The sequence below is a fragment of the Triturus cristatus genome, chromosome 11 (genome assembly GCF_964204655.1).
Source record: "Triturus cristatus chromosome 11, aTriCri1.1, whole genome shotgun sequence".
In the NCBI taxonomy this organism is placed as follows: Eukaryota; Metazoa; Chordata; class Amphibia; order Caudata; family Salamandridae; genus Triturus; species Triturus cristatus.
In genome coordinates, this window is record NC_140594.1 from 675,703,152 (window position 1) to 675,720,663 (window position 17,512).

At 48.1% G+C, this 17,512-nt stretch overlaps 1 protein-coding gene across 1 annotated transcript in view; it reads right to left on the minus strand.

Moving 5' to 3' along the window:
- The window catches only part of WDFY1 (WD repeat and FYVE domain containing 1), a 256,919-nt gene that overhangs the window by 39,957 nt on the left and 199,450 nt on the right, over window positions 1-17,512 (minus strand). The window contains exon 8 of the mRNA XM_085634291.1: window positions 1,515-1,620. Within this exon, the coding sequence (XP_085490417.1) occupies window positions 1,515-1,620 (106 nt within the window). The remainder of the gene's footprint in view (window positions 1-1,514; window positions 1,621-17,512) is intronic.

Consider the following 17,512-nt stretch of genomic DNA (forward strand, 5'->3'; position numbering starts at 1 on the left):
ATTCTTAGAAGTGCAGATTGGTCTAATGACTCGTTTTTAGGAAATTTTATTTTAAACCTGTGATACATGCAAGTTCTTTTTTAGTTGACAGGCTTTGAACTTGCATAATCTTAGCCTCCGGTCTTGCCATAAAATGTAGATTTTCGTCAGCTTTGATGGACATAAAATCTGGATTTTATTAAAGACACGGAGGCTAATATTATCCCTCCTCTCCCTTCCCTTGTTGCTAATGGTTTTGTTATTTTTCAGCTCGGGGTCAACAATGAAGAAGAAGATGGATCTTATTCACATCTGAATTTTATTAATTCCTGGATGTTATTGTGGAGTCATTAAGGACTTATGTTTTTCGTTTAAATGCAGCATAAAAAGAAGGAAGAGTCATGGTGGTTCCAGATCTTTAATATGTTAAAAAGAATGTTGTTGTATTCTATGTTCTTACAATGCTGCTGTGGGTGGCGCAAATAAAGAGGATTGCATAATATTAGCCTCCGTGTCTTTAATAAAATCTAGCTTTTCTGTCCATCAAAGCGGATGAAAATATACATTTTCTTTTAAATGTCCTACATTGTTAAGGTTTTAATTAACCATACAATAAAAAATGTAATTCATTCTCCTGCGGGCTGACCATAAATGGGAATGACACTTTCTAAAAGCAACTGCTAAATGGGGCTCATCCAAAGCATCCAAGGTCTTTAGGAGGGGCAGAACTAAATTACCTCTTTGAATATTTTGGTTCCTGAAGTTAAAGGCAAAATATTTGGTTGCACTAGACCTACAATGGAACTTCTAGCGAAAGACCATAAACCTTGCCAGTTCTTCCAGAGGAACAACGATCCTTTTGGGGAAAATGAGGCCTATGAACTAGACCATCTTTAATTCAAGATGTAAGACACAGCTTACATATTGGTTAGAAATTAGCCTGATGGCCTAAGTCTTAAATAAAATCTAACAGAATAACTGATCCACATCGCTCCTTAATCTTGCAAGAAGTCTCACACAAACAGAACTTTGCGGTTTAAAAAAAGGTATGACCAAGGATGACAGCTGTAGAAGTAAATGCATTTGTTTTAACAGTTTTTTAAAGCATAGGTGTTCTAACAATTGGAATAGGGTTGAACAGCTTCAAGGTACACAAAATGTACCTTGAAATACCGCACTAAAATCACTAATTTGGCTCAAAGCAGCTAGTGAAGAGATCATGGAGGCATGGAGTCCTGGAACATTCTATGGTGACCTCTAGGAGTTTCACCTTATATGACCCCGATGTTTAGAAATGTTTTAATGTATTTTTAATGGAGCAGATTACCTAATTCTGCAGTTCTGTATAAAGCCAGTGCATGATGTATGATAAAATGACTGTGGGCTAATGAGCACAAATGAGCTGCATATTTATAACATTAGTTTATATAATGTGCTATTTTATAATACTATTTTATTATCATTATGAATTCAACTGAACAGAAACCAATTTCAATTAATGGAAGATTAGTTCCGCTACTAATAACTGTCCTTACCTCTTCCCTTTCGACATCCATGTTCCAGACTGCAATGCTACCATCGACTGAACAGGACACCAGCTGTCGATTTAGTTGTATGTAGCAGAGGGCGTGCACCTTGTCACTGTGGAGAACATCCTTGGTTAATTAGCAGAAGGGAAATACATCACCCCTTTTTAGTGTCCACTCATTAAGTACAAAGATGATATCCTTAGTCTCCAACTCAACTTTGAAAGTCGAAATAGAAAGCCAGCATACATTCAATGCTCAGCTCATTGGCTCTAAAATTACTTGACCCACCACAAAAGCTGGCAGTGATACTTTGTGCTTTTATTTACCTCGAGTGTTTTCATAAACAAGCAATGGCAAAGACAATCAGTTTAGCCAATGTGAGAGCTACTGTCTTTGTCAATGTCTTTCTAGCCATGTTGTACAGTAGAGTGGAGTAGGGTAAATAGAAGTGACATTGCCTAGATTGATGTCCAGTGGCGCAGAGTAGAGTGGAGCAGAGTAGGGTGGCTCAGAATGACGTACAGTTGAGTGGGGTGCCATTATGTGGAGTGGGACAGAGTAGAGTGGATAAGCATAGAGCAGAGAAGAGTGGCATAGAATAAAGTAGAGTGGAATGCCGTTGAGTGGGGTAGACTAGAGTGGAGTGGCATGTGAATGGCATAAGTGGCGTCAAGCCGAGTGGAGTGGCATGGCGTAGAGTGGCATTGTGTGGAGTGGGGTGACAGATTGCCACTATGTGGAGTGAAGTGGCGTAGAGTGGAGTTACATAGAGTGGACTGGCATGGAGTGTAGTGGCGTACAGTACAGTGGTGCAGAGCAGAGTGCATTGGTGTAGAGTGAAGTAGTACTGGGGCGTAGAGGCATAGAATACAGTGGCATAGAGTGGTGCACAGTACAGTGCGGTAGCATACAGTGTAGTGGTGTACAGTGCAGTGCCATTGAGTAAAGTGGGGCAGAGTAGAGTAGTATGGTATAGAGTGCAGTGGCATAGAGTGCTGTGGCATAGAGTAGAGTAGAGTTGTACAGACTACTGTGGCATAAAGTGGAGTGGTGCAGAGTAAAGAAGAGCGGTGTAAAGTGCAGTGGCTTCGAGTACACTGGCATAGAGTAGAGTGGTGCAGAGTAGAGTGCAGTTGCATAGAGTAGAGTGCAGGGGCATAGAGCGGCGTGGACTACAGTGACTTCGAGTACAGTGGTGTAAAGTTCAGTGTCACAGAGAAGAGTGGTGTACAATGCAGTTGCATGGACTGTTGCGAAATGTAGCCGCGTACAGTGCAGTGGTGTAGAGTAGAGTGGTGTAGAGTGCAGTGGTGCAGAGTACAGTAGAGTGGCACAGAGTGCAGTGGCATAGAGTAGAGTTGCATAGAGTGCAGTGGTGAAGACTAGAGTAGAGTGGACTAGAGAGTAGTGGCTTAAAGGAAAGTGGAGGGGCGTAGAGTGCAGTGACATAGATTACACTGGCATAGTGTAGAGTGGTGCCGAATATAGGGGTGTAGAGTGCAGTGGTGTAGAGTACAGTGGTGCGAAGTACAGTGGCGTAGAACAGCATATAGTGCAGTGGTGTATAGCACAGTAGGGTAGATTGGAGGCATGCAGAGTAGAGAGGTGTAGAGTGTAGTGGAATAGAGTAAAGTGGCATAATGTGCACCTGCTTAGAGTGGTGTAGACTACAGAGGTGCAAGTGTAGTGGTGTAAAGTGGAGTAGTGCAGAATAGAGAAGAGTGGAGTAGAGTAGAATGGCATAGAGTGCAGTGATGCAGATTACAGTAGAGTGGCAAAGAATGCAGTGCCATAGAGTGATGCAGAGTAGAGTAGAGTGGCATAGAGTGCAGTGGTGCAGGAGAGAGTGGCGTAGAGTGCAGTAGCATCGAGAAGAGTGGTGCAGAGTAGAGAAGACTGGAAGATAATGCAATGGCACAGTGTAGAGTGGCATAGAGTGAGTGCAGTGGTGCAGAGCAGAACGCAAAGGTGCAGAGTGCAGTGGTGCAGAATGTAGTTGCACAGAGTGGTGTGGTGCAGAGGTATGTTATGCTATGGAAACTTAATATAGCGCAGCGAATCACCTCCGCAAGGGGTATCTCGGCGCTGTAGCACAGTCCCAGAGGAGAAAGGAAAATAAGAAATATGGTCAAAAGAGCCAGGTTTTAAGTAGCTTTTGAAGCAGACAAAAACAGAGAAGACATGAATATGAGGCGGAAGCCTATTCCAATGAAAAGGGACCAGGTAAGAGAAGGATCGACCGCTATGTCTGACTATGCAAATACAGTATGGGCAGAGCAAGAATTGATCCTTGGATCTCAAATTTCAGGTGGTCGATACATTGGAGATATGTTGGCCCTTTACTTGAAAGAGATCTATGTACCAGGCACCAAAAGCTCGAAAATGAACCGCTTCCTAATAGGAAGCCAGTGCAGTGACTAAGCGTAGGTTCAGAAGATGTGCGAGATGGAAGCTTGAGGACAAGGCGGGCTGCGGTGTTCTGAAATACTTGTAGTCTAGGCAGGAGAGAATCATTAGCTGCTGCCATTAGGGCATTTCCATAATCCAGGCGGCTAACCACAAGTGCCTGCATGAGAGTCTTGTATGGAGAGATAGCCATTGAAATACTCTTATCAACATGCGCATAATCCCAAAACAGGTGCTGTATACAGATTTCACTTGCTCTCTCAGTGAGAGGCTGTCGTCAATTAAAATGCCTAGGTTTTCCACCACCTTTTTGGGTTGAGGGGGAGTGCCTAATTCAGGTGGCCACCAATCATTCGTCCAGTACCCATGGGCCTTGCCAAACAGCACAATTTCAGAGTAGAATGGCACAGAGAGGAGTGGCATAGAGCTGAGTGGCATAAAGTAGAGTGGCATAGAGAGCAGTGGCACAGAGTGCACCGGTGAGGACTAGAGTGACGTAAACTGCAGTGGCGTAGAGTGGAGTGGTGTAGAGTACAGTGGTGTACAGTGGAGGGGTGCAGAGTAGAGTGGCGTAGAGTGCAGAGGCATAAAGTGAGGTGGCTTAGTGGAATGCAGTCAAAAGCCCATGTAAGAGCCTCAGTTAAAGTTCTACGGGATCCTTAACCTCTGAAGAGAAGTCATTGTCATGGATTCTGCCAATGTTTCAAAGAGGCACTGCACTGGTGAGCACTGTATTTTGAACAAAGTAGAAGAACGCAGCAGAAACAATGTTCTACAGTAAATAATATTTTGGGGATAAGAAATTATGCTGAGACGTCCTTTATTTGGAAGGCACATAGAATCACAGTCACCCTTTACAGTACATGGATATGGGTATTCGGTGCCACAACAATGGAACTATTCACTATAATAGATAAGCTGATTTGCTTACATTGTTGAGCCAGGAGTGGGAGAGAAAAGAAGCAACATGGAAGGGGGCGGGTGGGAGGGAATGAATATACATGGACAGGGATATGAGAGACCGACTGAAAACACAAACACCCGTATGGAGTGCTGGAACTAAAAAAAAGTAGCTCCAAACACGGGAGCAGTGGAAGCGCACAAGTACTTGGTCCTCAGTCCAGGGGAGAGCCAAACACAACAAGAGGAAACGAAGAAGGCGTACCAAGGCAAACAGGAACAAAGGAATGAGAGCGACACTGCAGCTAACAAATGGTAAGCTACGGGTGGGCTGTAACTATATAAAAACAAAATGTCTTGCAGAGACGTCATATGCTCTGTTTAGGTGACACCTAGAAACCATCACTGCTACAAAGGTTTATAGAGAAAACACTGCTAGTTGTAGAAACAAATTAAGGCCCTAGATAATGTTTAGTGTATGGGCTACTCAGTGAAAATGTGGGGGATCTCCTGTCCACTGCATTACATGTGCCACAGGCTATAATGCACTTGTAATATGGCAGACGGGAGATGGGAAACAGTTGTGACAGAGTATCCCGTCCACAAAGTTTAAATAAGTACCTTCGTGTTTTGTGCTTGAAAATGACACGCCTGTAAAAAAATGTAATTTACCTGTCAAATTTTGAGACATATTTTGATATCTATCATCTCTGCGGATAACACAAAACAAGACCAAACGTCAGTGTTTACTATAAAAGTTGGCGCAGTCCAGAAATGTCAAATGATAAGGAATGCCTGAAAAGACAATACTGTGAGTTAGAATATTGATTTTTTTTCCTAACATTGGGGGTTCAAAGACACAGAGCTCGCTAACCACCACAGCGACTGGGTCCTCATAGTGGCACACTAATATCAATGCAATGTAAACTACGTGCTGTACAAGGAAGTGATGAGGGGGATGGGTGTGCGTGTGTGTCTGTGTGGGCTTGTTTTCACAAACTGCGCACAGCTTAACTGCGCACAGCTTATATCATGAGAGGGGCTTTGTTAGGCTCAGCAATTATGAACATTTGCTATACAATATGAATGTGATATGTGTGTGTGAATATCTGTGCCCATCTTTTTGCATCTCATCTGTTGTGTGTCTGTCACTGGGTGAGTAAGGATATCGGAGGGTGTGTGAAGTGGTGCTTAATAAGTCTCAGAAAATGCCTCTGGTGACACATGACAACTAGTAATTAAAAAATAAACATGAACAGAAGACCGCATAATCAAAAATGCACCAAGAATCAGAAATCATCTATTTTTTTCATTCTGTCACACATAGAACCAGCAAAACATCCTTAACTTGATATCAAATGGGCGTTTTTGCTTCAAGATCCCAGCACTTATCCCGAATAATGTGAGCCTCAGAAATCAACCAAGCTGAAAGGACTGCAACACCTTTCGCCGTCTCAAACCCAAACCACATTTTTAACTCATGGAAATGGAATGGCATTTTTCCAATTGCTCTTCCGGTTGCCTGCGCATGCAGAAATAAAACCAAGGGCCAGATGTACTAACGTTTTTTGAGGGCACAAATGGGTTTTAGACCCGTTTACAACCGCAAAAAACGTGTGGCCCATGCACTAATCCTATTTTGCGACTCGCAAAATAGGATTAGCGACAAGCTCTTAGGAAGGGGCGTTCCAAGGGTGTCCCTTTCTATTAGTGGCCCTGGAAGCTATCTATGACTTTTGCAACCGCAATTGCAGTCGCAAAACAGTCGCAGTTTACCACCCAGCACAGACGGGTGGCAAACCACTCGCAAAGAGGAAGGGGTCCCCAGAGGACACCCTCCCCTATGTGAGTGGCTCTCAAAATATTTTTTAAGGGCAGGCAGTGGTCCCAGGGACCATTGTCTGCCCTTAAAAAATGAAACTGAAAATTTTCATTTTTATTTTTTAAATGTATACCGTTTTCCTTTAAGGAAAATGGGCTGCATTTTAAAAAAAAATGCTTTATTTAAAAGCAGTCCCAGACATGGTGGTCTGCTGACCCCAGCAGGCCACCATCCCTGTGAGTGCCAGCCATTTCCGATGCGGTCACAAATTGCGACAGCCTTATTAATATAAATGAGGCACGCAATTTGCGACCCCACTGAGAATCGCAAACAGTGTCTCAGACACTGTTGTGCATCCCAATTTGCGAGTCGCAAATTGCGAGTCACAAATTCGTGGGTCGTACATCTGGCCCCAAATCCATTAAAAATAATTGTTTGAGTCCTACGTACATAGAGTGTATAATTTCACCATCCTAAGAATGTTAGTTCAGGTAAGCACACATCAAAAAAGCAAACCTGTATGCTACTGTCAATGAATTAGTGGCTGCAATTTCAGAGATTGACCTACAAATCAAGAAGAGAGTGTCCGAATATCAGTCATTTACTAGTTGTGAAGAAGAAGCATCAACTTCATTAAAAAGCGTTGTAACAACTGCATGTTCTTGCTATCCAGTAAGAAACATTGCCAGATTCTTAGGGCCGTTGCTGTTCAAAGTCATACTGTTAATCAACAGCCTTTTTAAAGGAATCTGATGGAACAAGCCTAGAAGATATACTTGTACTGAGGTGTCCAGTTTCCAAATGTTGATAATCAAACAAAATCTATCTGGTATGATTGATTTGGAACATGTGGTTTAAAAGAATACCACCATATTTATGTTTGCTTCCAGAAGAGGTTTAAAATATAATCATCTTGCATTGCTCTCTCTTTAGATGCTAAGATGGTGTTTGATAGTGTGGAGTCGAATTATTTATTTGCCACATTGAAAGGCTGGGCTTGTATTAGTTGCTCAGGCTCCCACGTTTGTGTGTCAATAATACAGTGTCCCATGTCCTTGCCTTCCGGAAGGGCATGAGACAGGGATGTCCATTGTCTCCTATGCTCTCCACACTTGCACTTGAGCCCCTGGCTTCGTGGGTTCACCAGTACACCCTCATATGGGGTATCCCAGTTAATCAGGAGTGGAACTGAAGAATTTTCCTCTACGCCGATGACATGCTGTTATATGTTACGAAGCCACCCTTCTCTATTGAGAGAATCCTACATATCTTTCACATATTCAGAGATCACTCTGGATATCGGATCAATTGGGAAAAGTCCTTAATATTCCCACTAGCGGAGCGACCGAGCGGTTGCCCTCGAGGTGCACAATCCCGATGACAATACATGGCTTTAAATATCTGGGTGTGTACATCACTAGGGAGTCACAAGCCTTCCTCAACAGAAATCTTCTCCCGCAATTAGATCGGTTCTCTCAAGACGCCTCACACTGGGGGCACTCCCGCTCAACCTAATGGGCTGGGCGGCTCTATTTAAGATGATGACTCTCCGTGCCTCCTGTACGTCCTCTAGAATACACCTTTTAGGATTCCAACAGATTTCTTACAAAAGGTAGATGGCGAACTGTGTCACCTGTTAAGGGATGGTGGCACTTCATGCATTGCCCTGAGTACGTTGCTAATGGGAGTTTATGAAGGGGGTTTGGTGGTGCCTAACATTCTCAAATATTACTTGGCCACGCAATTGGTGGCGCTCAATTATTGGGTTTTTGCAAACCATGAGGAACCTGCTTATCTGGTAGACAGAATGGCTATGGGCTTGAGGGGTTACCCCCCTGTACTGTATTGTAGAAAGCTCAAGCGGACTCTACCTACTCAGTCTGTGGTACTGGTGTGGAGAGAGGCCACCAAGTATTCAGGCTGGGAGGGTAAGTTGATGAAAATTAGTCCACTAGGGAGCAGTGATCTCTTGAGCGCAGAGGGAGGATAGAAAGGCTCATATCGCTCAGTATTGCCAATTATAAGGCAGAGGATATTTTTGTTTCAGGTAAGTCTAACCATAAGATTAATTCCATTAATAATTATTTTATTTTTTTTAAATGGTTAGAACATGTAGAATAGTAGGTCAAATTGTTTACCTGTGACTTCCAAAGCTTGCCCTCTGTACACAACTTTGTCACCTACCTGTTCTTTGTATTTAAAAAAGGGAAAATTTTTCCTTCTGTAAATATACCCTGCTTAATATTGTGTGTTGCTGCTCCCAATATATTCCTTATAAGCTTATGTGTTACTGCTTAGGTTGTGAGATCCAGAAGGTAATTGCTACTAGCTTAAAAAATGCTTATAATGTGTAGATGATCATCGCAACTTCAATCAATCAATCAATCACTATTTGTAGAGCGCACTAATCACCCGTGAGCGTCTCAAGGCGCTGAGCGGGGCTGGTGGTGCAACTACTGCTTGAACAGCCAGGTCTTGGGAAGTCTCCTGAAGGTCAGCAGGTCCTGGGTCTGTCACAGTTGTGTGGGGAGGGTAGTGCATGTCTTGGCCGCGATGTAGGAGAAGGATCTGCCACCGGTGGAGGTCCTGTGGATGTGTGGGACGGTGGTGAGGTCGACGGAGCGAAGCTGGAGTTTCGGGCTGTAAAAGGTGAGACGCTTGTTGAGGTATGCTGGTCCGGCGTTGTGTAGTGCTTTGTGGGCGTGGGTGAGGAGCTTGAAGGTGATCATCTTCTTGACTGGGAGCCAGTGCAGGTCCTGCAGGTGGGAAGTGATGTGGGTGTGGCGGGGTATGTCGAGGATGAGGCGTGCGGAGGCGTTCTATATGCATTGGGAGTCTCTTCTGGAGTTTGGCCATGGTTCCTTGCTAGAGGGCGTTGCCGTAGTCCAGCCTGCTGCTGACGAGGGGCTGTGTGACCATCCTTCTGGTTCTGGTGGGGATCCATCTGTAGATCTTGCGGAGCATGCGGAGGGTGTTGAAGCAGGAGAAGGAGATGGCGTTGACTTGCTGGGTCATTGAGAGCGATGAGTCCAGGATGACCCCCAGGTTGCGTGCGTGGTCAGTGAGTGTGGGTGCGACTCCCAGGGCTGCAGGCCACCAAGAGTTGTCCCATGCGGAGGGAGTGGATCAGAGGATGAGGACCTCTGTCTTGTCAGAGTTTAGTTTCAGGCGGCTAGTCTTCATCCAGCTGGTGACGGCTTTCATTCCTTCGTAGACGTTGGTTTTGGCGGTGGCTGGGTTTTGGTGAGTGAGAGGATCAGTTGAGTGTCGTTGGCGTAGGAGACGATGTTGAGATTGTGCGAGCAGACGATGTTGGCGAGCGATGCCATATAGACGTTGAAGAGGGTAGGGCTGAGGGATGATCCTTGGGGCATGCCGCAGATGATCTTGGTGGCTTCGGAACGGAAAGGCGGGAGGCATACCCTCTGGGTGCTGTCGGTGAGGAAGGAGGTGATCCAGTCCAGGGCTTTGCCGTGTATTCCTGCGTCGTGTAGGCGTGTGCGTAGGATGTGGTGGCAGACGGTGTTGAAGGCGGCCGAGAGGTCTAGGAGGATGAGGGCCGCGATTTTGCCGCTGTCCAGTAGGGTCCTGATGTAGTCTGTGGCAGCGATGAGGGCGGTTTCGTTGCTGTGATTGCTGTGGAAACTGGATTGGAACGGGTCCAGGATATTGTTCTCATCAAGGAAGTGGGTCGGTTGCCTGTTGACGATCTTTTCTGGTGTTCATGGTCTTGATGGTGTCATCGTCGTTGACGTGGGACCAGGAGAGCAGGTGGCTGGTGAGGCTAGGGGGGCGGTGGGTCTGCAGTGTTGGCAGCTGTAGGGAGGGTCTGGGTGTTGAAACTGTCGTGGATGTTTGCGATCTTGAGGTAGAAGAAGGTAGCTAGGGAGTCGCATAGGTCTTGCGATGGCAGGATGTCGTTGGAGCTGAAGCTGGGGTTGGAGAGCTCCTTCACGATATTGAAGAGCTCTTTGCTGTTGCGTGCATTGTTGTCGATGCGTTCCTTGAAGGAGGTCCTTTTGGTGGCTCGGATGAGTTGGTGGTGCTTGCGGATGGTGTTCTTTAGGGCTGTGTGGTTTTCCAGTGTCTTTTCGTGGTGCCACTTTTTCTTGAGTCTTCGACAAGTCAGCTTGGATGCCTCGAGGTCGGTGGTGAACCAGCTGGCCTTTCTGTCGGTGCATCTGTTTGAGGGTTTGTTGATCGGGGCGAGAGTGTTGGCGCAGTCATCGATCTATTGCCCGAGGTTGCTGGCGGCTGTGTCGGTGGTGTTCATCGGTGGGTCTCGAGCGAGGGCGGTGATGAGCTGGTCTTCCGTGACCTTGTGCCAGCTGCGGTAGGGAATCCGTAGCGGGTGGTGGTGCGCGGTGGGTTTCTTGAAGGTGAAGTGGACGCAGCGGTGGTCGGTCCAGTGGAGTTCGGTGGTGTGGCGGAAAGTGACGTGGTTGCTGGATGTGAGGATGTGGTTGAGCATGTGACCGGCGGTGTGGGTAGGGGTCGTGACGAGCTGTTTGAGTCCGAGGTTGGCGAGGTTATCGAGCAGAGCGGCGGAGTTGCTGTCATCGGCGTTCTCGAGGTGGAAATTCAGGTCTCCGAGGAGGATGTTGTCTGTGAACGCAAGAGCGAGCGTGCTGACGATGTCGGAGATGGCGTAGATGAACTGTGGCCGGGGACTGGGGGGGTCTGTAGACGAGTGTTCCTCTGAGAGTGGTGTTGGGGTTGGTGTGGTTCTGGAAGTGCAGGTGTTCGGCGGTGCTGGAGGTGTCTGTCATGCAGGTCGAGACTCTGAGGGTATTCCTGTAGACAATGGCGATTCCTCCTCCTGGTTTGTAGGTGCGGTCCCTTCTGGTGATCTTGTATCCATCTGGGATGGCTATGGTGATGTCAGGTGCCGAGGAGGGGTTCATCCAGGTCTCTGTTAAGAAGGCGATGTCCCGTGAGGCTGAGTCGAGTAGGTCCCAGAGTTTGACGGTGTGCTTGTGGATGGAGCGGTGTTGAGTAGTATGCATCTGAGGTGGTTGCGTTCTGCTCTGATGGGTAGGGTGGGGCTTGCGGGTGTTCGGTGGCTGGTGAAGCTGCAGCCACGGCAGGTGAAGGGTCCGTGAGTGAGTGTCGGGCTGGCCTGGAAGCAGTTTGATGATCGGCCGGTGTTAAGTCCGTGGAGGAAGCCGGCGTCGTAGAGTCGTCGGGTGTCGTGGCTCTCGCGAGGGCCAGGGGTTCTGGCGCTGGGCGCGGTCCAGGCGCAGACGGGCTTGCCTTAGCGCGTCTGCTACGCGACTGCACAGCGGTCTGCATTATATAGGGGAGGGGAGGGAGGCTCAGCTGGGTCGCGGGAGAACGGGCGCAGGTAGAGGGCCGGGGCAGCAGTGGCGGGAACAGGGGAAGCGCGAGGGGGCAGGCACAGATGAGGAGGGAATAAGAGTGGTGAACAATAAGACAAAATAAAATAAAACAAAATAAAGACAGATGTTGGAGATTGGCGGAACACAGATTAGAGACCAAGTAAATACAAAAGACCAGGATCGCAATAAAAACCTCGGAGGCAGCAGCCTCGAACACCCAGGGCCGGGGGCTCCGCAGGCAGCGACAAAGAGCTGGTGCTGTGGGCAGAGTACAGGCCTATGACCGAAGTCAACGTCTCACAAGCGCTCCCCCGCAGCGGTCTGCATTATATAGGGGAGGGAGGCTCAGCTGGGAGGCGGAAGAACGGGCGCGGGGAGAGGGGTGGGGGTGGGGCCGGGACAGCAGTGGCGGGAGCGGGGAAGCGCGAGGGGGCAGGCACAGATGAGGAGGGAATCAGAGTGGTGAACAATAAGACAAAATAAAATAAAACAAAATGAAGACAGATGCTTGAGATTGGCGGAACACAGATTAGAGACCAAGCAAATACAAAAGACCAGGCTTCAGCATCAACTTCTATGTTGGCACAGTGGACTTCTGTGATTCATTCACATATCTATGGACCTGAGACTTTCAACTCTGTCTGTGTGGTTTGGGAAAGAACAAATCTAATTCAGACTTAGCCCTTTCTCCAGAAGCGCAATACATATATACAAATAATATTTACTATGCTGGGTCTTCTCTTAAGCTTTGAGGCTCACATCTGGCTTGCAGATATGGTTTGGTGAGAGACTTTTGACGTGCATCCTCTTTTTACATTGTTCGGTTGCACTTCTCTAGCGTGGCGCTTTATATTTTCTTTTAGTGCCAATTATTTTGACATTACACAACAACAGCTCCCTCATGGGGATCTCTGTTTAAAGGCTCAGCAACAGCGGATGTAAGAGACACCATGAAATCATGGGCAATGTGTGTAGGAGCTGTTTTAACACGGAACAGGTGATTTGAAATTGTTTTTTTCAAGAAAGGCAAAGCCTCTTCTAATAATAATTTTTAATAATTTTTTTTTTTAAACGTCCAATCCTGCTCCATGAGGCACCTTGAAGAATGGGGTTCAGTCATACCCAGTTACGGCAATAATCCCTATATAGGGCTGTCTCATCATATGTTTTCATGAACACCATGCAGAGTTCCTTTCAATATTCACTGTTGCGTTGCAGCCTTGACTGAAGCTTGACAATCATTTTACCACACATAAAGGCCATTTCCTGCACCTGATCTTCAAACATGAAGATAGCACTGAAGTGGCTCTTAGCAATTGGAATGTAATCAGCCTTAATATATTACATTTAAACAATTGTGTTGTTATGCAGGGCTCTCGTGGAGAGCCATCGGCATTAATTACTGAATTCTAAATTCGCTAATTCACTGCTATGAAGTAGCAACAGTGGGTAACAAACTTGTTAACCATTGTGGGATGCCATAAAATAATTCCAGGCTGCTCTGACTGGGGTCAGAGCCTATCTGAGCAGCCCTGGAAAGGAGGGAGTACAACTTCTGAAGGAAGGGAAAGAACACAGAGTGGTGGTGGTGGGTGGCAGAAGGCCAGGTTTTATTTTTTAAACATTTAGGACAGGTAGGTGAGGCAATGCTATATATGACTCCACCATTACTTCTCTGCTCCTGTCTATCAGTTGAAAGATAGGGAGATGATTATGAGGGTCGTACAAAACATACAATCATAAATGGGTAAACTCTCAGGGTTCTGAATTAGTTCACATACAACTCAAGATTCACTCTAGTGAACCCCATGTTGGAAAACATCCCTGTTATTCTCTGTTGTCCATCTATTATTCTACATATTATCTCTCTTGTACTACATACATCTTAGCAGGAGGGGGTAGCGATCACCCACAATTTGCAGTTCTATATCTATTGACAGTATATACCCCCACCATCAATATCGGGATAATTAATGTTAAGTACTACAGTGTGTTTTACATGTTGCACCATTCAAAAACCCTTCTTAGTTTTCCTACACGAAAAACCTTTATCGAGGTGGGAAGTACTAAAAAATACTTTCCTTCTAATGCTATTGAACAGTAGCTTAATATGTGAACACACGTCAATGCTGGCAAAGGCTTTTTTTGATGGCATCAATTACAGTTTTGATGGTGTGCCGTACCCATGAGGAAATCCTTCTGTAACGCAACCTTCTGGTTATATTTAGTTGTAAGCTTGGCTTCTGTTATAGTTGATGCATTACAGATGCAGGGATAGTGGATTTTCGTGAGGTCAACCTCTCAAATCCCCTCTAGATTCACCGGCTAGACCAGTTTCACAGTAAAGTTAGCAGTCTGATCGTTGGTGAACAAGTCAAGTGATTCTCTATTCGATCATTCAATCATCATAAAAGATGCAATACAGTGCAATCTTGCATGAAGAAAAAAAAATTAAAAAAATTAATGTGACATTCTGTATCCTCAAACGTATTGCATAAAATTTGCAACTAAACTGCATAATCTCGGTGTTGTCAATGATTGCAGAAGGAACATAGGAACCCTGCATTACCTAAAAATTCAATAGTTTAAAAAAAGTAAAATCAGATTCTTCCTAACCTTAGAATCAAAGTTGCAGAATAATATAAAGTGCAACGTGCTTTGCGCAGAACGACCTTCACATGGACAATGGGGTAAACTACTAAAATACGTACTTTGGACCGGGAAGGCCACGAGAAAATGTAATCAATCAGTGACACTTATAAAGCGCGCTACATACCCGTAGGGTCTCAAGGCGCTGGAGGGGGGGGGTGCCGCTACTGCTCGAATAGCCAGGTCTTCAGCTTCTTCCTGAAGGAGAGGTGGTCTTGGGTCAGGTGCAGGTCGGTCGGGAGGGAGTTCCAGGTCTTGGCGGCCAGGTAGGAGAAGGACCTTCCTCCTGTAGTCGCTCTTCGGATGCGGGGGACGGCGGCGAGGGCGTGGTTGGCTGATCGGAGGTGGCGCGTGGGAGCGTAGAAGTTGACTCGGCTGTTGAGGTAGCTCGGGCCTTGGTCGTGTAGGGCTTTGTGTGCGTGGGTGAGGAGGCGGAAGGTGATTCTCTTGTTGACGGGGAGCCAGTGAAGGTCTCTCAGATGTCCGGAGATGTGGCTGGATCGTGGGATGTCGAGGATGAGTCTGGCTGAGGCGTTCTGGATCCGCTGGAGTCTCTTCTGGAGCTTGGCGGTGGTACCGGCGTAGAGGGCGTTACCGTAGTCCAGTCGGCTGGTGACGAGGGCCTGGGTGACGGTCTTCCTGGTCTCTGTGGGGATCCACCAGAAGATCTTCCGAAGTATGCGTAGGATGTTGAAGCACGCCGAGGAGACGTTGTTGACCTGCCTGGTCATGGAGAGGGAGGAGTCCAGGATGAAGCCCAGGTTGCGTGCATGGTCTGTCGGTTTGGGTGCGGTGCCCAGGGCGGGAGGCCACCAGGAGTCGTCCCAGGCGGAGGGTGAGGAGCCCAGGATGAGAACCTCCGTCTTGTCCGAGTTCAGTTTCAGGCGGCTGGTCGTCATCCACTCGGCTACCTCTTTCATCCCTTCGTGCAGGTTGGCTCTGGCGGCGGCGGGGTCGTTGGTCAGGGAGAGGATCAGCTGGGTGTCGTCGGCGTAGGAGATTATGCTGAGGTTGTGTTTGCGTACGATGGCCGCGAGGGGGCTCATGTAGACGTTGAAGAGGGTGGGGCTCAGAGATGATCCTTGGGGGACGCCGCAGATGACTTCGGAGGCCTCTGATTTGTACGGTGGTAGGCGGACTCTCTGTGTTCTTCCGTCGAGGAAGGAGATGATCCATTCCAGCGCCTTGTCCTTGATTCCGATGTTGCTGAGGCGCCGTACTAGGGTGCGGTGGCAGACCGTGTCGAATGCCGCGGAGAGGTCTAGGAGGATGAGGGCCGCTGTTTCTCCATTGTCCATCAGGGCTCGGATGTCATCGGTGGCGGCGATGAGGGCGGTCTCGGTGCTGTGTTTGGCTCGGAAGCCGGACTGTGAGGGGTCGAGGGATCCGTTCGTCTCGAGGAAGGCGGCCATCTGCTTGTTGACGGTCTTCTCGATGACTTTGGCTGGAAACGGGAGAAGCGAGATGGGGCGGTAATTCTTGAGGTCGGTGGGGTGCGCTGTTGGTTTCTTGAGTAGAGCGCTGAGTTCGGCGTGTTTCCAGCTCTCGGGGAAGATGGTGGTGTCGAAGGATGTGTTGATGATGTCTCGCAGGTGGGGTGCGATGACAGCGTCGGCCTTGTTGAAGACGTGGTGAGGGCAGGGGTCGGTCAGTGATCCGGAGTGGATGGAGTTCATCGTGCGGGTGGTGTCTTCGGTGCTGATCGGGGTCCAGGCGTGGAGGGTGGTGGTGGGTGGGGGTGGTTGGTCGGTCATGGTGTGCGTTGGTTGGTTGTTGAAGCTACTGTGTATGTCCGTGATCTTGTTGTGGAAGTATGAGGCGAGGGAGTTGCAGAGGTCTTGCGATGGGGTGATGTCGTTGTTTCCTGCGCTGGGGTTGGAGAGCTCTTTCACGATGTTGAAGAGTTCCTTGCCGTTGTGTGCGTTGTTGTCCAACCGGTCCTTGAATGCTGTTTTCTTGGCGGCGCGGATCAGCTGGTGGTGTTTCCGGGTGGCAAGTTTGTAGGAGGTCCTGTTGTCCGGTGTCGGTTCCCTTTTCCAGACTTTCTCGAGGGCTCGGAGGTTCTTCTTGGAGCACTTGAGTTCGTCGGTGCACCATGGGGCCTTCTTGCTGCCGGGTCTGCTAGGCGGGGTCCTCAGCGGGGCGAGCTCGTCCGCGCAGTTGCTGATCCACTTCGTGAGGTTGTCGGCGGCCTGGCTGGGGTTCGCTGAGCTGGCAGGAGGGTGCTGGCTCAGGGAGGTGGCGAGCTGGTCTGCTGTGATCTTGTTCCAACTTCTGCGGGCGGCTTGTTGCTGGTGTTGGTGGGTCGTCGTTCTCTTGAAGGTGAAGTGGACGCAGCTGTGGTCCGTCCATTGAAGCTCTGTGGCGTGGCTGAAGACGATGTCTGTGCTGGATGAGAAGACGGCGTCGAGTGTGTGTCCGGCGAGGTGGGTGGGGGTGGACACCAGTTGCTTGAGTCCCAGGTTGGCGAGGTTGTCGAGCAGGGTGCTGGTGTTGTGGTCGTTGTTGTTCTCCAGATGGAAGTTGAGGTCTCCCAGGAGGATGTAGTCAGCGGAGGGGAGGGCATGCGGGCTGACGAAGTCGGCGATGTCCTCGCTGAATTGCGTGCGTGGTCCAGGGGGTCGGTAGATCAGGGTGCCTCTGAGGGTGGTGTTCGGGTTGGTGTGGATCTGGAAGTGCAGGTGTTCGGCGCTGGTCAGGGTGTTGTCGGTGCTGGTCGTGAGACGGATGGCGTTCCTGTGGATGATGGCGATGCCTCCTCCCATCTGGTTGGCGTTTCGGTCCCTCCGGACGATCTTGTAGCCCTCTGGGATAGCGATGGCGATGTCGGGAGCTGAAGAGGCATTCATCCAGGTCTCCGTGAGGAAGGCAACGTCAGGGGCTGTGGC